Source organism: Clavispora lusitaniae, assembly GCF_014636115.1.
Source record: "Clavispora lusitaniae strain FDAARGOS_655 chromosome Unknown tig00000078_pilon, whole genome shotgun sequence".
NCBI classification, from domain to species: Eukaryota; Fungi; Ascomycota; class Pichiomycetes; order Serinales; family Metschnikowiaceae; genus Clavispora; species Clavispora lusitaniae.
Window position 1 is genome coordinate 1217605 of NW_027093977.1, and position 20637 is coordinate 1238241.

A 20637-nucleotide genomic window follows, 5' to 3' on the forward strand; every position below is an offset into this window, starting at 1 on the left:
AGAAGGGTAATACAAGCGTCTTTATGTTACTTTATTGTTTGTTCGTTTTTTTTTTTTTGTAAAATCTTGATTTTAAACCTGCCACTAACAGAGCATGGGCCCAAGTTCCATCTGCAGTTTCGATGTTTATCTTTTTGAGGTGCAAACACTTTCTACTGGCAAACATCCATGGATAGGAAAGAAATACTAGAAAAGAAGAGGCAACGACTACTTGAACTTCGAAAACGAAGGGAAGAGATAAGCCTGCTAAATGTGGATCGGCTTCTGCCTCCTGTGGTTCCAGAGATCTCAACCAAGATCGATTTTGCGGTTCAGGTTGATCTCATTCCCCAAGTTTCAGATCATTCCAGTGAACGAATACGCACAGAACCGGTACAAGTGGAAAGCAATGGACATGTTCACAAGTTCGATAAGGCGGTCCAAACGCATTTTGAGGACCTAGACTCTGAAGAAGAAAATCAAGACGATAACAAAGCTGGTAAAAATCTGAACGAAAATGAGCATGCCGAAACTAAAGAACTTGGTGATTCGGCCGAAGATCTCCTAAAGAATGAAATTTCTAATCATGAGGTCAGAGATGAAGCAGAAATCATCAAGGATGCCTTAGAGGCAGAGCTACAAAATATTGGGTCTACCTTTCGTTTTTCTAAGCTTCGTTTGGGTGGAGATACTGTGGATGATATCAAGATGCAAGATGTAGCACCCTTTAATGAAATTCCTGGTGTTTCTGGATTTTTTGAAAGACCTATATCTTCTATTGATGTCTGTCCGAAATTTCCGGAACTTTTATTAGTGGCATATGGGGCGCATAACCACAAATCTAAAGATGCAGCTAGGAAGAATGTTTTCACCTCATTGGGTTTAGCAATTGTCTTCAACATGACTTCACAACCCCCGGTTCCTGAATTTTTTCTTCAGTGCACATTCGAGATTACTACAGTTCAATTTGATAAGTCTAATCCATATCGTGTCATTGGTGGTTTGGCAAATGGGCGCATTGTGATTTGGGACTTGTCAAAAGTTGAACCGTCCAAAGTTGCTGTGCTTCCTATCTTGCAAACTACCACGTTGGCATCGATTGTGGAAAAGCAAAACAAATTGTACATTCATCACACGAGCCCAATTGTTTCTCTTTTGCAATTGGACCTCAATAATCACGAAAGTTCTAGCATTGTTTCAGTATCCAGTGATGGCATTATTAATTCGTGGTCGCCCAATTTTCTTGCCTTTCCCAAGTTAGATTCCATTAGAATATCTACTGGTACTGATCGACTCAAAGATAACATCTCAGTTAGTAACGCAATTATGGTTCATAATGCGCATATTTTCTCCTCTAAGGATCGCATGGTACATGTCCCTGAATATCGATTTCTCAATCAATTGGTTGTCGGTTCAAAGAACGGATCTTTATACAGACTATCCAACAACCAAAAAAAGCAGTATATTGAAAGTGTCTTCGACTGTCCCGATGATGTGCCAGGTCAAAATACTCATATTCACAGTATATCTGATATCGCTGAACTTTATATTTCGTCTACATCCTCGTTTTTAGTCTCGTCGCACTACGACTGGAGCTTGAGATTATGGGACCTCAAATCGCCTAGCCCGATTCTAACTATTCCTACTAGTATGATCATCACGGGCATTTATCCGCGCCCTTCCCACTCACAACAGATAATTACAATTGGATACGTGAATCCGCCTGAAGTTGGTGTTTGTATTGACTTTTGGGACTTCCGGCTAAAGGCTATGTCGCCAGTCTATTCAATTAGCGTCACCAAGAAGTCAGTGCAGTCAATTTCTGCCAAATTTGACCATGAAGGAAAACGTTTTTTTGTTGCATTTGATGATGGAGATGTGAAGATTTGGGAAGTCGAGGACATGAGACTTCAGTCTGAGTCCGAAATCTTGAAGACGAATGAAGCAGATGAGACCTTGGAGATGCTCCTCAAAAGATAAATACACAGCGATACATACACGCATTTAATAATACAGCATTTTATTATACAAAAGTCGATATTAATTTGTCTCTGGGCCTAATAGTCAAGTCGCTTCCTAAATGGGTAACGGAAGTGGTTTCGTTTTGTTCAAGTGAGACACAATCTTGTGATGCTAAAACCAATAATTCAAAGAAACATTTAGTCGCTTCTCTTCTCTTGCTAATTTTGAACCCTGTCTCCGTCTTCTTAATTGCACCTAAAGGAGTATTGTCTGGGTTTTGTATGTCCTTGCGCATAAGTTCATCAAGAGTCACCGTTGGATTTTCATAAAAAGTGTTTCTTAAATGTTCTGCAACTTGGATAGTTCCTTTGACATTTTCGATGCCATTTTGGTCGTCGTTTTCGATGTCATTGTCATCCTCCGACTGAGGCTCGCCACTCGATTCAAGACCAGGCAAGGATAAGTCGAAGTCCATGTTATTATCAAACGAAAATTCCATGTTGGGAGAATGACCTTCGTGTTCTGCATCAGCCAACGCATCACATGTCTGCCTGAGAAGCTCGTCCAGATTCCAGATCTTTCTCTTTTTGATGCTTGACGTTTCCGCAAGTTCGTAGATTAAACTCATCTTCTCCAGCTCTGATAACTTGAGCTCTATCATTTCCCCGGTAAATCCTCCGTGTGCTTGCAAATGCTGGATGCTTTTGAGGACGTTGTTTGGTAATCCTCGCTCCAATTCATCTTCCTCATCCACTACCAATCTTCTTTTGGTGGTTTTTATTACACCGTCCTCCATAACTCCCACCAATCTTCTTCTGGTGGTTAATTCTGTTCGAACAGGTGCAGTTTCTGATGCTTCTGCTGTTTCTTGTCGTTCCTCAATTGTTTCTAAAGGCAAATCCAAATCGAAATCTAAGGCACTCTCCATTCCTTCCAAAACAGAGCTATCCTTACCAGGTAAATCAACCACAGAAGTATCTCCTTCAGACATTGGTATCTGTGCGTCTCTTCCTTGTTCGATCGAGTGATCCAAATCAAGGTCAAAGTCCAAATCCATATCTTCCGCACCTCTAGCTATCTCTACTGACTGATCGTACTCGGGAGCACTTTCTGGTCTGTTGAAGGAATTAACTTCAGATGAAAAAGTATCGGCGGTGATCATTTGTTCCGGTTCATCTAATCTTAAATCCTCCTGGTAGAAGAGATCAAGATCTGTGACCTGGTCCTCGAGTAATGTTCGGGAAAAGTTCGATAATGTTGTTTGTTGTGGTGGCAAGTTGACTGTGCTGACGGGTCCGGACCCTAAAGTAGCTCCACTGGCATATTTAAAGGAGTTCTTCAATTTGTACAATGTCTCATTGATATCGTCAAGAAGATATTTTGTTTTCCTTGAGTAAATCCTGACAATACCCAAAAGTAATTGGCCAGAAAGTCTCAACGTAATGGTGTTTTCCGTTCCACCAGAAATATTCAGCGACTGAAGCTGCTTGCTGGATAGGATTTTCGAGGATGTAACAATGTTTGTGTTTAAGAGCTGATGTTTGGATAGTTTCTTGTCATAATTGGATGCTAGCCAGACATGGGCAAGGGGGCCCTGTCTTGAAAGTAGCAGAGAGGACATAAACAAGGAAGTATTCCTGATAAGACAAACGATGAGAACGCGTAGAAACTATGTTGTGTCGCGTTTCCATGCACGTGATCTGGCTGGTTATGTCAATATATCCACCTAAGACTAACGTTGTTCTATCTTCGAGAGTGTAATAGAATTAATGACTTTGAAGTTGTGGTACCGAAATAGCCAGCTCTTCTTTTTTTCTTTTTTTTTTCTTGTTTTGTATTTTTCACCCTTTCCATTTGGCCTCCTTCGTTTCCCTCATATGCTGTGAGTACTCAGACTATAAAAGACGGGACCTTAAATGAGGTGTTTAGTGGGTACATCACAATATTCAAGTTAGTATAGTTTCGTACAACTTTTTATTCTGCTCAATGTGCTGTATTGGTTTTGTTAATATAGAATTCGCTATAGAATTTATGTTGGAATGCTCAAAATGCGCAAGAAAATATAAATGCAATGAGCATATGCGGGGCAGAAGCACCAACAAGTGAAATAACATAGAGCAAGAAATTTACAGTAACATACACTGGCTTATCGGAAGAGTATCACATCTTTTTTCATTATTTTCAATTCACATTGGAACTCGTTGTTATTCACTTGCACCAAACATCATACGCCGGCATATTGAACTTGGCGATATCGAAATTCATCTTTCGAGATTCCAATAGACGGCATGAACTTGGAAGCAAAGCTTACCAGTACACTAAACGATGTTCTCCGATCATCGGGATATATCTTCGAAATCATAAATAACAACAAAAAACAGAGCAATATAGTCACAGGTCCCAATAACCAACTAATACCTTCGCAGGTGACAAACCAGTTGGCACAAAGTATTGCTCAGTTTGATCAAATATTGGATGATACAGTGAGCAAATTCAATGACGCACGTTGGTGTATCGAGCAGATGGTGGACAGCAGACAGAAACAGGAGGAGATGAAACACCAAGAAGAAATCGAGAGACAGCGAAGGGAAGAAGCCGATCGCAAACGAAAGGAAGAGGAAGAAAGGAAAAGGAAACTCGATGCGAGCAAGGAGGAAGAACGGCTTGCGCTAGAAAAGTCTCGGAGAGAAGAAAAAGAGAGATTGGAAAGAGAAGCCAAAGAGCGTGAAGAGAAAGAACGTGAAAAGAGGCAACTCAACCAGAACAGAGCAAATGGCCAGGATGCTATGGGGGCTCTTGGGAGCCAAGGCTTTGACTTTGATATGAACACGGAGGATTTGGGAATTCCCAATCCTTCTGATATATTATCTTCCATCAGCTACAAGGAGGGCAACAAGAATAAACCGGACAAGAAGCCAAACGACGACGATATGGACATGAACATGAACAATGTTATAGGAAACAACGAGTCGCTTCTTGACGACTTGAATATGGACTTGTTGGGCCAGGATTTCGACCCTTCTCTTGGCGGAGACGAGGAGTTTGATGTTGACACATTCTTAAATCAATTTGGCGGGGACTAGTTTCAAGCCCAAGAACACAAGGACAATTGCTTCAACGGTTTCTACAATGCACGAAATGGCTGGGCTTCTACCCTAGTACGATGTGGATAATGTACTCTACCCCGCTGTTAGGCGGCTACCACAACACTGCAAGTACAATGCTATACTATTTCTTTATGGCCAGCTGTCTTGTGTGTATTGTCAAGTTATCCGAGCACAGCCTCTAACTATAGCGCGCTTTGGGTCTAGTTCGCCGGTTGCACCAATGCGAAGCCCAAATGCCCTAAGAATGCAGCAAAGCAGGAGATTTATACCACAGTGACAATTCGAAACATAGAACCAAGACAATGTGATTTCTGAAATTCTGTAGTGACAAATGTGACCTTTACAACAGACCCTCTCAATTGGCCAATGGGAGCACGCACTGGGCTGGTCGTGCGCGCACCCCAATCCACGCTCGGGTTAGTATCGAAAAGACATTGGTGAAAAGATTGTCCTCAGCTTAACAAACACCACAATGTTCAGACAAACCTTGCGCCAGGTCGCCAGACAATCCACCAACGTGGTCAGAAGAACATACGCCACAGAAGCTTCTGGCTCCGACGCCTTGAAGTTGTCCTTGGCTCTTCCTCACCAAACCTTGTACTCGGAGTCCGAGGTGCAACAGGTGAACTTGCCTTCTGTCAACGGTGACTTGGGTATTTTGGCCAACCACATTCCAATTGTCGAGCAGTTGAGACCAGGCTTGTTGGAGATCATCTCCAAGGGTGGCGAAACCGAACAGTACTTTGTTTCTGGTGGTATTGCTACTGTGCAACCAGGCAACAAGTTGACCATTTCTGCCATTGAGGCCTTCAAGCCAGAGCAATTCGATGCTCAAGAGATCAAGTCTTTGATTGCCGACGCCCAAAAGAGAGCTTCTTCCTCCGACGAGGTTGTTGTTGCCGAGGCCAACATTGAGTTGGAAGTTTTGGAGGCTTTGCAACACATTGCTAAGTAAGCTAATCGCCAAGGATGCAGATATCAAGTAACTGCAAGCGGTAAGCGGCAATGGTCCAGATGAAAATTATTCCATACATAAATATCATGTCATTTTAGTGCGTTTTGTAGCCAGTCTCAGTTTCGTCATCACTTCTAGATCTCAAATATTGTAATATGCTGTTTCCCATGCCCTTCGTCTAACTATTTTCTCCAGGCTATTGTTTCTCTACTTTTTTCAACATCTGCCTCCGGTTTCTTCTCACTATCTAGTGTGGTGAACCTGGTCCGGCACGGTGCGAAAATTTTCCTCACCAACATAGTTACAATCTTCACATTTACCTTCCCCACTAATGTCATTGTCTGCCAAAGAAGCTTTTGCCAAGCTTCCTCAGAAACTACACAACTTTTTCATCAAATACCCACCAAGACCTTTCGCTAAATATGCCGAAAAACCATCCACCGTCAACGATCCGCACATGAACCCATTCTTGCCTAACAAAAACACCGACAGCGGAAGATGGCACGGCGCTAAGTACTCTTTGAGAAGATCGGCGGACTTATTCAAAATGGCCCGTAAGTTTGGCATCCAGGATCTTTTGCCTCCCATCCCACACAGAAAGTTCTACGAAGACAAGTACTACCAGAAGAACTGGATGAGAGGTGTGTTGAACCAAAAGAAACAGAAATGGGAGAGAGAATTGCCCGAAAAACTCAAGAACAGAGAAGAAGCCTTGGCCAAGATGGACGAGACCATCATTGCCGCCAGACCAACCTACAAAGCACAGCTCAAGAAAAAGCAAAAGAAACAAAGAACTTGGTTCTGAGATCGCGTGCATTCACCTTGTATATATGGAATATAAAGATCTGGGAGATTTACGACTAGAGTACAAATTCGTGGACGGCTGTATGCGCCTGCCTGCCCATCGCTAGTATGAATACAGGCTAGCCTTTCAAGAAAACACCAAAAGAAGTGAACATTCCGCGTCGGCTGTAGGACTATCATGAGTCAGCCACATTTTAGTGACAACAAGTGCCGGCAAACAAGTAAAATTCGTTAAAAAGCACGCTTTGCTCTCTTAAAGGGCTTCTTGCGCTCAGACACCACTTTTCCAGGCCCGGCACCAGAACCCTTCATCTTGACTGTACTCCGAGATAACAAACTCTCGATGTTTAGATCATCCGGTAGTAAAATCTGTCTTATTTGGTTACCTCTGATGTTCATGAATTGCATTAGCTGCGGATCCTGATGAGGTTGTATGAGCTTGATGTTTTTCATGGATAAATTCATCAGGGGGGAACATGAGAGAATCTGGCCATTAACAGAGTTTCCGTTCTTCAACTCCACTGTAACAGGCTGATTTGTTGCCGAAGGCAAGGTCATGAGAAAACGAACCAACTTCATTTTGCTGGCGATAATGTCTTTCGCTGCCCTTCGATAATGGAATACCAGGGCAGGAGAGGTACGGGTGTCACCGTTGGTGGACCAGCCTTTATTCTACAACCAAAAAGATTGTCTAATTCGGCCGACGTAAAGGGAGGTTTGAAGCGATTGATCCTACTAGTTTCTTCTTACTGCTACTTTAACATTCTTTACACCTAGACAGACTAAATCGAATTGCTTGAAGTAGTTCAAGTTGAGGCAAGAGAATTCTTTGGTGGCTGACAAGAGAAAAATAGATACAGACAACACCTTAAAGCAATCCAAATGAAATTCGTCTATTTGAATAGAATATCGATCGAAAAGAACGCCAAAAACATGCCGGTTGTCATGGAACTTTCTGCGCAGAAGTGTCGCCGCACCAACCCGGTATATAGGTTTGCCATAACTTGGACTTACACGTTAGCGACAAAACCACTTCTTCTTTAGAACAGCCACCATGTCCACTCTCAGTGATCATGTGCAAAACATTCCACCTGTGACAAGATTTTTTACCATAGTATCTCTTGCGTTGTCCTTTGGCTTTTCTTTAGATCTCTTTGACGCACAATGGTACTTGTTGCATACGCTTATAGAAGGATATAGCCATGAATCGTGGCTCCAGTGGATAACTGTCAGGCTAATACAAACGGTTCCTGTTATATTTGCCATGTTCTTTGTTCCACAAGGGCTCTTTATGAGACAGGGCCCTGCGGTTATCATGAACATTTACTTTTTCTATAGTTACTCGAGCACATTGGAACGAGGCAAGTTCAAGAGCAATTTTGCCGACTACTTATGGTTTGTTTGGGTTTGTGGGACACTAATAGTGGTGACAAGCTTTGCCGTGGCGTATTCCGGCTTTTATATGGGCCTTGAAAGTTTCATGTGGCACGACGTTCTTTTAGACTGCATTACTTTTGTTTACCTGCGTGATAATAAGGGCGGCATCATCAATTTCTTGGGCTTGGTTCCTGTGAGATGTTACTACTTGCCATTCTTCAAGTTGGCCGTTTCATGTCTTTCGGGCAAACCGGCATTGATCCAAACATTGCAGGGCTTTCTCATCGGCTACCTATACCTATGTTTCCAGTCTGACACGTTGCCCTTCTACAACCTCGTGCCAGGGTGCTATGGAAAGTACAACCCCGCTGCGCTCGAAGGAAACAGGGTCGGCGCCAATGTGCAAATCGTCCAGAACGAATTTCCTCCTGCTATTTTCGACCTAGGATACTGGAAGGCGCCTCAATGGGTTTATAAATTGTTAAGGTATCCAGAAACCGGAACAGTCAGGAAGACCGCTTTCAGCTTGTCTAATGCCGTTAAACAACCTTCAAACAATCCAAGCAAGGCGAAAACTACAGGATTTTATCTGCGTACGGGCCCAACTTTCAAAGGTAAGGGACATCGTTTGGGCAGCTGAACAAGCTCTACTTTTTACAATCTTGCGCTTTATGGATTCTGTAGATTCATTGGAACCTTCATCGATGAATAACATTATTTCAAGCAACACTTTACAGTATCTTTGTGACGAACTCTATGAACCACGAAATATTATTTCTTTTACAACTGTTTTTTAAACGTATTGTTTACAGACCAATTTTTTGCTTCTTACAATTCGTTTTATTTAGAATTGAGTGGTGTAGTTTGCCATCATTCCAGCAGTTGGGCCTGGTCACTAATAAACAAATGAACAAGCCGCGGTGCATTATTTAAGGTAATTTTATCACTTTATTTAGCACGGGACAACCGCTGTTTACCGGAGATTGGACGAAAAAAACTTTCGTATTTGGACTTTCCTATCCTTTTTCCCAGTGTTCAGCACTTTTTCATTCGTCCCTACCCTTTGCATAGGCTTTCACTTCAGCCATTCCAAATCCTGAAACGTTTCTTTAGTGATTGTGTATTTCCCCTGAAAGTTCCAGGTATTCAAACTAATGCCGACAAATGGAGAAGTTAAATCGCCCAAAATCATATCAACGGGCGATTCGGAGCAGGCAGATCGATCGCTTCTGATTGCTAGTGGACATGCATCCCCCGCTTCCAACCCAAGGACATCGAAAACAAAAAAAATTAAAGCCAGACCCCTCACGAAGCGCTTGCTGAACGTTGGAACCCCAAAGCTCATCTTCTCGGTTGATGATGATGTCGCAGACAAAGTGGTTGCCGACTTTTCGGATTCTCCTGACGAGCTTACTAAGCCAGAGAAGAGATACCTTGAAGGGTATCACGACGCCCTTCGCCATTTTTACCAACAGAAAAAGAACCTGCTAGAGCAATTGAACCATGCATCAACGGGAGAAGAAAACCCAGATGGAAGACAAACGAGTAACTTATTGGAACAAGTGCCTCCAATTGAGATCCGTGAGGAACACCATCCTTGGGAGGCAGAGGAAGGAGAAGAGCCGCTTCAATTGGGTGACGAAGACGAAGCAGAAGGGATGGAAGACGCCGGTTCCCAGCACTCCACCTCCTCCTCCGAGACGATTGAATCTTTGAACCTCAGAGACCGGCAGATTGCTATCAATTCGACCCATCCTTTCGGTATTAAAATCTGGAAGCCATCCATTTACAAGAAGAACCGGTCCGTTGCCACAAGAGCAGAAGAGGATATACATGATTTCGATCCGAGAAGACCGAATGGCCACATTTATTGGGGCGTCCACGTTTCCAACTTTCTCTGGAGTTGCACTGTTGGCTTGTTCTTGTACATCATTTGCTTGCTAGGCTCATTGCTTCTTTTTGTATTGACTGGCTTTGCGTGGCACAAACAACTGAGGCCTTACGCCAAATTACTCATCAAGTTGGGAGAGTACTGGCTATTCCCTTTTGGGAAGTTTGTTCTTCTCAATAAAGATGAGAATTATCTCGAGGAAGATGAACTTGACGGCAGAACCATTTCAGAATTTCACCAGTGGAGGTCTCAAGAGGAAGGAAGATTATTCTTTGCTCCTCCACGACGCATGACTAACTCTGAGTCCAGACCATTATTGAAAGACCATAAAGGAAGACCGTTGCGTGATGCATACTCGTCTTTAGGCGATGACCAGAGGGCAGAAAATGCAGTTGATGATGACGCCGATAACGAAGAGCCAACCGACATTAAATTGCGTTTGTTTGGAAGAGGCAGCTGGTCTTCGGGCCGGTTTTTGTTCTACGTGTTCTTTTACGGCGTTTTGCAACCGATTCTCTACATTATTGCGGGATTATGTTGGCTTTTTGTGTTCACTATTCCCATCACCAATCTTACTAGTATCATGTGTGATCACTTGAGAAGAAGACCATTGGCGTTGCATTTTGAAAAGGAAAAAACGTACTACGAAAAAATTGCAGACCCGCAACGGAAGCGGGCATACAAACACCAATCAATCATCCTTTGCACATATAGATGCTGTGGTTTGCATTACTATAAGTACACGATTGACGGAACAAACATCTTCTTCATCAACTTGTTAGTCGTTGTTTTCTTTGTCATTTTTGATTATTTTGTCTTCAAAGAGAGCTTGGGTTGGGAAAAATGGTTTACTGATGCGTCTTTTATTTTTTGCAGCTGTTTGTTTTCTATTATTCCATTGGCATATTTTATCGGCCAGGCTGTTGCTTCTATTTCTGCCCAATCCTCCATGGGCGTGGGCGCTGTCATCAACGCTTTTTTCTCGACCATTGTTGAAATCTTCTTATACTGTGTTGCTTTGAATCAAAAGAAAGCCAAGCTTGTTGAGGGATCAATGATTGGATCCATCTTGGGTGGTGTGTTATTATTACCTGGCCTTTCCATGTGCGGAGGTGCTTTGAAGAGAAAAACACAAAGGTACAATCCTCGTTCTGCTGGAGTCTCATCTACTATGCTTCTATTTGCCATGGTGACTATGTTTGCGCCCTCATTATTTCATCAAATGTATGGCTCATACGAGATTCGATGCAAAAAGGGAAATTCAGATAAAAGAGACTGGTCCAAATGCAGATTCATTCAACCTCCCGTAAGCACGGATCACCTTTACTATTCCGTTCTTCGCCCATTTTCCATTCTTGTGGCACTTGCTCTTTTTGCCGCTTATGTGTGTGGCTTATTTTTCACCTTGAGGACTCATGCTTCTTTGATCTGGGCCACAAATTCCCATGAACAGCAAGCTATGCAGAGTAAGTTGTATGGAGGAGATTTGACCTCGCCTAGTCTAATCAGCCTAGACCTAAACAACTCTAAAGTTAAGCCTGCAGTTACGGACAGTCAACAGCCTTCAAGTGGTGTTCAGCAATCACCTAGCGTTTCTTCCACAAGACCCAGTTTGAGAACTGGAGAAACAAGCAGAACCAAGGTTCCCACAGCAACCAGACAACCATCGCATATTTTACTTTCCACGCAACCACCTAAGGAAGATGTGGAAGCTGCTGAAGAGGGCGGTGGACATGACGCACCGAACTGGTCCCAGAAAAAATCGACGGTCATTCTTTTGGGAGCTACTATTCTTTATGCAATTATCGCTGAGATTTTGGTGGATAACGTTGATGCCGTTCTTTCTCATTTCCCGATCAACCCTAAGTTTTTGGGTTTAACGGTTTTTGCATTGGTTCCCAACACTACAGAGTTCGTCAACGCCATTTCATTTGCTGTTAGTGGTAATGTTGCACTTTCAATGGAAATTGGTAGCGCATACGCGTTGCAGGTTGTTTTGATCCAAATTCCAAGTTTGGTGATTTATTCTATCTTCAAGAACTTTGAGAGCGTTGACAAAATCTTCTCGTTAATTTTCCCTCGATGGGATATCATTGCCACATTAATTTCCATTTACCTATTCACGTATATATACGCTGAAGGCAAATCCAACTATTTCAAGGGAGTCATTTTGATATTAATCTATGGTGTTGTCTTGGTGGGCTTCTACTTGGATGATGTTGTTGCAGAACTTGATGATGGATTCGTGGGGTCAGAACACGCTTCTGTTTTACTTCAATTATTACTGCGTTAATAGTCATTACGCTTTTAATTCCATAATGAATTCATATTTTTAATTCGTAATTATATCAATAGCGTGAGAAAAGAACCTATAAACATTAAGCTTAGTTGACAACATAGACTCTACTCTCGTAAGGAGACAAGTTGCCATCATCAATTTCGGCGACATTGCTAAGGACAAGTTCCAAATCACCCTTGACCAATGCCTCAAACTTGATTGTGTCTGCAGAGAAATTCAACACAATGTATGCTTTGGTGTTATTGAACTCCTTGGTATAGGAAAAGACCTTCTTGTTCTCATAGTCAAGAATGGTCAACTTTCCGTAAATGAAAAGGTTCTTGTATTGTTTTCTGACCTCCAAAGCCTTCTTCCAAAAGTTGAACAAAGAGTTTGGATCGTTCACCTGAGAAGCAGCGTTGACTTCTTTGTAGTTGTCGTTGACTCTCATCCATGGCTTTCCAGTGGTGAAGCCTGCGTTTTCAGAGTCGTCCCATTGTACTGGAGTTCTAGCGTTGTCTCTAGCCAACAAGTTGATATTTTTCAAAAGCTGCTCTGCAGTCATACCACCGTGAGTCTCCTTGAATGTTTTCCAGTAGTTGATAGTATTGATGTCCAAATATTCTTCAATTGGCCAGTCTTTAGGCACGTTGGTCATTCCAAATTCTTGGCCTTGGTAAATGAACAAAGTTCCGGTCAAAGTTGCTTGCAAAGAAGCCAACATCTTTCCGCTCTTGAATCTGAACTTGGGACTGTCATCACCAAATCTGGTAATAGATCTAGGTTGATCGTGATTTTCGGTGAAAACAGTGGACCAAGCATCAGTGCCCTCAGTGAACTTGCACATATTTTCCACAGCCTTCTTCAAGTCGACCAAGGTATAGCCTTTGTAACGGAACCTATCCGACGGGTCAGAGCCCACTTCAACAACATCGAACAAAAACATCATGTTCATTTCCTTTTCCTTGGCACTCACGTACTTCAAAGCATCTTCACGGGTAGAATGACCCACTTCTCCCACGGTCATGGCATCGTACTTGGATGTCACTTTGCTGAACATTTCCTTATGGAACTCATGGATTCTGGGCCCAGATTGATGGTACTTTTTGCATGGCTGAAACTCCGAGTCAGGGAACACAATAGGAGCGTCTGGGAAAGATTGAACTTTGGAGTACATGCCAGCAGTGTCGATTCTGAATCCATCAATACCCTTTTTGAACCAGAAGGACAATGCCGAGTCGTAGATTGCATTTCTAGTCTCTTCGTTCTCCCAGTTGAGATCAGGTTGGCTCTCAGCGAAAAGATGCAAATAGTACTCATTGGTGGCTTCGTCATATTTCCAGGCACTGCCAGAGAAGTACGAGCCCCAATTGTTGGGTGGATGTCTGTTTCCCTCTGCATCGTACTTTGGTGGTTTCCAGATGTACCAGTCTCTCTTTGGGTTGGATTTGGAAGATCTAGATTCCTTAAACCACTTGTGTTCGGAAGAGGTGTGGTTAATGACCAAGTCCAAAATCAATTTCATGCCACGAGAGTGAACCTCAGAAATCAACTTGTCCATGTCCTCGAGAGTTCCATATTTGGGGTAGACATTCTCGTAGTCGCTGATGTCGTAGCCCATGTCATCCTGAGGAGAATCGTACATTGGCGAGAGCCAGATAACATCAATTCCAAGAGACTTGATGTAGTCCAAAGTAGAAATAATTCCGGGAATGTCTCCGACACCATCGCCGTTGGAGTCTTTGTAAGAGGCAGGCCAGATTTGGTAGACAGTAGCGTCCTTCCACCAGGTGTAAGTAACAGTCATATTTTTATTTTCTTTAGGTTCAATCTAGTTGAAGGGTATTTGGATAGTGAATTTCACTTCTGAACAGCAACAAAGTGCCGTTTATATAGGGTCTGGGAATGGATAACTCGCAAAGTTTCCCCACAAGATGCAAGAAGTCGTTGCGAAGGTTATTGCGAGTCTTGCATCAAGGGAATTTTCACTAAACACGCCCCACATTTCGGCGTGGGACCGTTACCTAATTTGTAAGGACACCCGGAATTTCGGAAAAATCCCATCATGTAAACCCTGCTCAAAAACTGTTGTTGAATGCATGCATTGGTCAATACGGGTAGGTGGGATGTAGCTTTGGATTGTGATTAGTCAGCTGGGCTGCAGAATTCCAACACGACTTTCCAATACGAGATATCAACATTACGTGACACAACTGGTTGGATTACGCTTGGGCTGTCCAATCTGAATAGGTTTCATTTATTCGTTGCCAGTTTGCGCTTGTCTCTAATCGTGTCCAGGACCAGCACATTACTCAATTCCGCGTACAAATGTTTCCACGACGAGGAAAAAACGAAACGGCAAACGCAAACACACAAACACTAAAACGCACCCGAAATATGGGAATAATGCGGTGAGCCCAACGTCACATCTTTTGAATCAACCAAACGTTGTTTGCCGGAGTTGGTAGTCATGTCACCGGTGTTCGTAGCTGGACTGAGGTGTACGCGCATCACCAGGCGGGTGCGGCACCAAAGGCGTAGTTTTCAGCACGCGCGCTCGCCACCACCAACGAATTTTTCGTCTCACAACAAAAGCTTTGAACTCTACTTCGGTCTTTACACCTCGTCACCACCTCATATATCGCTCTGCCGATTGTCCATCCATCAGAGGTTTGCATCTAAATCTCCCGAGGTATTTCGTCACTTTTCCCGCTCCCGGTTGTGACCATTTCTCTGTTTGTTCTCGTCCTAGCAACTTTTTCATCCCGAATCCGAAGCGCCACAAGTGGACATTCCGCTTTCCAACCAAAGTTTCATTCAAACGCCGGTGAAACCCATACGATCTCGTGTGCTGCACTGAAGCTGGTTTTACTTAGTCTTGCCGACTTTTCAAATTCCAAAAAAAGAAAAAAATCTCCAGAATATTTTCAGCTCTAAGCGTCCCATAAAGCAAAAATGAGTCGTCAGTTCCCATACTCCAGCGCCCCCCTTCGCTCGGTCAAAGAAGTAAGTATCAATAGTTTTCTCGCCTATACGGCGCTGTTCATGAACATCTATTAACATGCCTTCAGGTTCAATTTGGATTATTATCTCCAGAGGAAGTGCGGGCCATTTCGGTCGCCAAGATTGAATACCCGGAAACAATGGATCAAGCGACAAAAAGGCCAAGAGACGGAGGCTTGAATGATCCTAGATTAGGTTCTATTGATCGTAATTTCAAGTGTCAGACCTGTGGTGAAGATATGGCCGAATGTCCCGGACATTTTGGTCACATCGAGTTGGCAAAGCCTGTATTCCACATTGGTTTTATTGCCAAAATTAAGAAAGTTTGCGAATGTGTGTGTATGCATTGTGGTAAGCTTTTGGTGGATGATACTAACCCACTAATGGCCCAGGCCATTAAGATCAGAGATCCAAAAAAGAGATTCAACGCTGTGTGGAACGTCTGCAAAACAAAAATGGTTTGCGAGGCTGATATCATCAACGAAGAAGGTGAAGTTACCTCTGGAAGGGGAGGATGTGGTCATACCCAGCCCACTGTTCGTAGAGACGGTTTGAAATTGTGGGGTACTTGGAAACAAAACAAAAGTTTCGACGAAAGCGAACAACCAGAGCGTCGTTTGTTGACTCCGTCGGAAATTTTGAGTGTTTTCAAACACATCAGCTCTGAAGACTGCCATAGATTGGGTTTCAACGAAGACTATGCAAGACCAGAGTGGATGTTAATTACAGTTTTGCCCGTTCCTCCCCCACCAGTGAGACCTTCCATTGCTTTCAACGATACGGCAAGAGGCGAAGATGACTTGACATTTAAGTTGGCTGATATCATCAAGGCCAACATCAATGTCCAGCGTCTTGAAATGGATGGTTCACCTCAGCATGTCATCAGTGAATTCGAAGCATTGTTGCAGTTCCACGTGGCGACTTACATGGATAACGATATTGCTGGTCAACCACAGGCCCTTCAAAAGACGGGTCGTCCTATCAAATCCATTAGAGCCAGATTGAAGGGTAAGGAAGGTAGATTGAGAGGCAACTTGATGGGTAAGCGTGTGGATTTTTCTGCTCGTACTGTCATTTCCGGTGACCCTAATCTTGATCTTGATCAGGTTGGTGTTCCATTGTCGATTGCAAGAACCTTGACTTATCCCGAAATCGTCACTCCATACAATATCCACCGCTTAACTGAATACGTCCGCAATGGTCCAAACGAACACCCAGGTGCCAAATATGTCATTCGTGATACAGGAGACCGTATTGATTTGAGATACAACAAACGAGCTGGTGATATTGCTTTGCAATACGGCTGGAAAGTGGAACGTCACTTAATGGATGATGATCCAGTGTTATTCAACCGTCAGCCCTCCTTGCACAAGATGTCTATGATGGCTCATAGAGTCAAAGTTATGCCGTACTCCACATTTAGATTGAACTTGTCTGTCACATCGCCATACAATGCAGATTTCGATGGTGATGAAATGAACTTGCATGTTCCACAATCGCAGGAGACAAGAGCTGAATTGTCCCAAATTTGTGCTGTTCCATTGCAGATCGTTTCTCCACAATCCAATAAGCCTGTTATGGGTATTGTGCAAGATACCTTGTGTGGTATTCGTAAAATGACGTTACGTGATATTTTCATTGAGTACGAGCAGGTGATGAACATGTTGTATTGGATTCCAAACTGGGACGGTGTTATACCACCTCCTGCAATTATCAAACCCAAGCCTTTGTGGTCCGGGAAACAAATCTTGTCGATGGCTATTCCAAAAGGTATTCACTTACAAAGATTTGACGATGGCAATGATATGCTCAGTCCTAAGGATAAAGGTATCTTGATTGTTGATGGTGAAATTATCTTTGGTGTCGTCGATAAGAAAACAGTCGGTGCCACTGGTGGAGGTTTGATTCATACCGTCATGAGAGAAAAGGGTTCACAAGTATGTGCACAATTATTCAGTTCCATACAGAAGGTTGTGAACTACTGGCTTTTGCATAATGGTTTCTCCATTGGTATAGGTGATACTATTGCCGATAAAGATACCATGAGGGATGTTACCACAACGATTCAAGAGGCTAAACAAAAAGTGCAAGAAATTATTATGGACGCACAGCAGAATAGATTAGAACCAGAGCCTGGTATGACATTGAGAGAATCGTTTGAGCACAATGTTTCTCGTGTTTTGAACCAGGCTCGTGATACAGCTGGTCGTTCGGCAGAAATGAACTTGAAGGACTTAAACAATGTGAAGCAGATGGTCACATCTGGTTCCAAGGGTTCGTTTATTAATATCTCCCAAATGTCGGCGTGTGTGGGTCAGCAAATTGTCGAAGGTAAACGTATTCCATTTGGTTTCGCAGACCGTACTTTGCCACATTTCACTAAAGATGACTACTCTCCTGAGTCTAAGGGTTTCGTGGAAAACTCGTATTTGAGAGGCTTGACCCCTCAAGAGTTTTTCTTCCACGCCATGGCTGGTAGAGAGGGTCTTATTGATACTGCTGTCAAGACTGCAGAGACTGGTTACATTCAACGTCGTTTGGTCAAGGCTTTAGAGGATATTATGGTCCATTATGATGGTACAACTAGAAACTCCTTGGGTGATATCATTCAATTTGTCTATGGTGAAGACGGTATTGATGGTACTGCTGTCGAAAAGCAATCAGTGGATACCATTCCAGGTTCAGATGCTAAGTTCGAGAAGCGTTACCGTATTGACTTGCTAGATCCAAGTAAGTCCATTTCCGAATCTTTACTTGATTCAGGAAAGGAGATTAAGGGTGATGTGAAGTTGCAGAAGGTTTTGGATTCAGAATACGAACAGTTGCTTAAGGATCGTAAGTACTTGAGAGAGGTATGTTTTCCAAACGGTGACTTCAACTGGCCTTTACCTGTCAACTTGCGTCGTATTATACAGAATGCTCAGCAGATTTTCCATAGTGGTCGTCAAAGAGCCTCTGATTTGAAGCTTGATGAGATTGTCGAAGGCGTTAAAGCTCTCTGCAGCAAGCTTCTTGTGATCCGTGGTAAGTCTCGTCTCGCGAAGGAAGCACAGGAAGATGCAACATTGTTGTTCCAATGTCTTGTTCGTTCAAGATTAGCAGCACGCAGAATTATAGAGGAGTTTAAATTGAGCAGAATCTCTTTTGAATGGGTTTGTGGTGAAATTGAGACTCAATTCCAGAAGTCGATTGTTCACCCAGGTGAAATGGTTGGTGTTATTGCCGCACAATCTATCGGTGAACCGGCTACACAGATGACGTTGAATACATTCCATTATGCCGGTGTGTCGTCCAAGAATGTTACATTGGGTGTTCCTCGTCTTAAGGAAATTCTTAACGTGGCAAAGAACATCAAAACACCGGCACTTACTGTGTACTTAGATCCCGAGATCGCATCAGATATTGAGAAAGCCAAGGTTGTGCAGTCTGCGATCGAGCACACGACGTTGAAGAATGTCACTTCTGCTACTGAAATTTTCTACGATCCAGATCCAAGAAGCACAGTTATTGAAGAGGATTACGATACTGTCGAAGCTTACTTTGCTATTCCGGATGAAAAGGTTGAAGAAACAATTGACAATCAATCTCCATGGTTGCTTCGTCTTGAATTGGACAGAGCTAAAATGTTGGACAAGCAGTTGACAATGGCCCAAGTTGCAGAGAAGATTTCTCAAAACTTCGGTGAAGATTTGTTCGTTATTTGGTCTGATGATACTGCTGATAAATTGATTATCCGTTGTCGTGTTATCCGCGATCCAAAATTGGAAGAAGAGGGTGACCACGAGGAAGATCAAATCTTGAAGCGCGTGGAAGCACATATGCTCGAGTCTATCTCATTACGTGGTATTCCAGGTATCACGAGAGTTTTCATGATGCAACACAAGATGAGCACTCCTGATGAAAGCGGTGAATTTTCGCAGAAACAGGAGTGGGTTTTAGAAACTGATGGTGTGAACTTAGCTGAAGTCATTGCCGTACCTGGTGTGGATTCTTCTCGTACCTACTCTAACAATTTCATTGAAATTTTGTCTGTGTTGGGTATCGAGGCTACACGTTCCGCCTTGTACAAGGAGATTCTTAATGTCATTGCTTTCGATGGTTCTTATGTGAACTACCGTCATATGGCGTTGTTAGTCGATGTTATGACTTCTCGTGGCCACTTGATGGCAATCACACGTCACGGTATCAACAGAGCAGAGACTGGTGCTTTAATGAGATGTTCTTTCGAAGAAACGGTCGAGATTCTTTTGGATGCTGGTGCAGCTGCCGAGTTGGATGATTGTCGTGGTATTTCTGAAAACGTCATCTTGGGTCAAATGCCTCCTTTGGGTACTGGTGCATTTGATGTTATGGTTGATGACAAGATGTTACAGCTGGTGGGTCCAAATGTTGGTGTTGGTGCAGCAAACCAAAATGGTACATATGCTGAAGATGGTGGTGCTACTCCTTACAGAGAGTACGAAATGGAGGATGATAAGATTCAGTTTGAAGAAGGTGCTGGGTTTTCGCCTATTCATACTGCTAATGTTTCTGATGCATCCGGTTCCCTTACTTCGTATGGTGGCCAGCCATCAATGACATCCCCAACTTCTCCATTCTCCTATGGTGGTGCATCGCCAGCATTTGGTGGTGCTACGTCTCCTGGATATGGTGGAACTTCTTCAACGTACTCGCCAACTTCGCCAAGTTATTCTCCAACTTCGCCAAGTTACTCTCCAACTTCGCCAAGTTACTCACCTACTTCGCCAAGTTATTCTCCAACTTCACCAAGTTACTCACCTACTTCGCCAAGTTATTCACCAACTTCACCAAGTTACTCACCAACTTCGCCAAGTTACTCGCCAACTTCTCCTAGTTACTCACCAACTTCGCCAAGTTACTCACCAACTTCGACAAGTTACTCGCCAACTTCTCCAAGTTACTCACCAACTTCTCCAAGTTACTCGCCAACTTCGCCAAGTTACTCGCCAACTTCGCCAAGTTATTCTCCAACTTCGCCAAGTTATTCTCCAACTTCGCCAAGTTACTCGCCAACTTCTCCAAGTTACTCACCAACTTCTCCAAGTTACTCGCCAACTTCGCCAAGTTACTCACCAACTTCTCCAAGTTATTCACCAACTTCTCCAAGTTACTCACCAACTTCGCCAAGTTATTCGCCAACGTCCCCTCAATACTCGCCTACTTCTCCTCAATACTCTCCGGGTTCGCCTTCCTATTCGCCACGGTCTCCACTGTACGGTGACAAGAAGGAAGACGAGAAGAAATAGATGGGTCAAAACAA

General features: G+C 43.2%; 10 protein-coding genes across 10 annotated transcripts; 7 read left to right on the top strand and 3 right to left on the bottom strand. All coding sequences in view use genetic code 12, as the record gives it.

The window, feature by feature from the left end:
* Positions 1 to 168: 168 nt before the first annotated feature.
* On the top strand, positions 169 to 1959 carry FOB63_002758 (uncharacterized protein; the record flags this gene model as incomplete). The annotated part of the gene is made up of 1 exon (XM_002616192.2): positions 169 to 1959. One exon carries the CDS (start codon positions 169 to 171, stop codon positions 1957 to 1959), a length of 1791 nt encoding a protein of 596 aa, XP_002616238.2.
* A 43-nt stretch (positions 1960 to 2002) lies between these two features.
* On the bottom strand, positions 2003 to 3562 carry MCD1 (kleisin alpha; the record flags this gene model as incomplete). The annotated part of the gene is made up of 1 exon (XM_002616191.2): positions 2003 to 3562. One exon carries the CDS (start codon positions 3560 to 3562, stop codon positions 2003 to 2005), a length of 1560 nt encoding a protein of 519 aa, XP_002616237.2.
* A 667-nt stretch (positions 3563 to 4229) lies between these two features.
* On the top strand, positions 4230 to 5024 carry CTA26 (Cta26p; the record flags this gene model as incomplete). The annotated part of the gene is made up of 1 exon (XM_002616190.2): positions 4230 to 5024. One exon carries the CDS (start codon positions 4230 to 4232, stop codon positions 5022 to 5024), a length of 795 nt encoding a protein of 264 aa, XP_002616236.1.
* Positions 5025 to 5520: 496 nt separating this feature from the next.
* On the top strand, positions 5521 to 6003 carry ATP16 (F1F0 ATP synthase subunit delta; the record flags this gene model as incomplete). The annotated part of the gene is made up of 1 exon (XM_002616189.1): positions 5521 to 6003. One exon carries the CDS (start codon positions 5521 to 5523, stop codon positions 6001 to 6003), a length of 483 nt encoding a protein of 160 aa, XP_002616235.1.
* A 331-nt stretch (positions 6004 to 6334) lies between these two features.
* On the top strand, positions 6335 to 6808 carry FOB63_002762 (mitochondrial 54S ribosomal protein mL59; the record flags this gene model as incomplete). The annotated part of the gene is made up of 1 exon (XM_002616188.1): positions 6335 to 6808. One exon carries the CDS (start codon positions 6335 to 6337, stop codon positions 6806 to 6808), a length of 474 nt encoding a protein of 157 aa, XP_002616234.1.
* A 230-nt stretch (positions 6809 to 7038) lies between these two features.
* FOB63_002763 (mRNA splicing protein) lies at positions 7039 to 7386 on the bottom strand (the record flags this gene model as incomplete). Its single annotated transcript, XM_002616187.1, has 1 exon — positions 7039 to 7386. The coding sequence occupies one exon, from the start codon at positions 7384 to 7386 to the stop codon at positions 7039 to 7041; it is 348 nt and encodes a 115-aa protein (XP_002616233.1).
* Positions 7387 to 7861: 475 nt separating this feature from the next.
* Positions 7862 to 8824, top strand: FOB63_002764 (uncharacterized protein; the record flags this gene model as incomplete). Its single annotated transcript, XM_002616186.2, has 1 exon — positions 7862 to 8824. The coding sequence occupies one exon, from the start codon at positions 7862 to 7864 to the stop codon at positions 8822 to 8824; it is 963 nt and encodes a 320-aa protein (XP_002616232.2).
* A 514-nt stretch (positions 8825 to 9338) lies between these two features.
* FOB63_002765 (uncharacterized protein) lies at positions 9339 to 12368 on the top strand (the record flags this gene model as incomplete). The annotated part of the gene is made up of 1 exon (XM_002616185.2): positions 9339 to 12368. The coding sequence occupies one exon, from the start codon at positions 9339 to 9341 to the stop codon at positions 12366 to 12368; it is 3030 nt and encodes a 1009-aa protein (XP_002616231.2).
* A 91-nt stretch (positions 12369 to 12459) lies between these two features.
* MAL2 (oligo-1,6-glucosidase IMA1) lies at positions 12460 to 14160 on the bottom strand (the record flags this gene model as incomplete). Its single annotated transcript, XM_002616184.2, has 1 exon — positions 12460 to 14160. The coding sequence occupies one exon, from the start codon at positions 14158 to 14160 to the stop codon at positions 12460 to 12462; it is 1701 nt and encodes a 566-aa protein (XP_002616230.2).
* A 1148-nt stretch (positions 14161 to 15308) lies between these two features.
* RPO21 (DNA-directed RNA polymerase II subunit RPB1) lies at positions 15309 to 20623 on the top strand (the record flags this gene model as incomplete). Its single annotated transcript, XM_002616181.2, has 2 exons — positions 15309 to 15359; positions 15425 to 20623. 2 exons carry the CDS (start codon positions 15309 to 15311, stop codon positions 20621 to 20623), a joined length of 5250 nt encoding a protein of 1749 aa, XP_002616227.2.
* Positions 20624 to 20637: the final 14 nt, after the last annotated feature.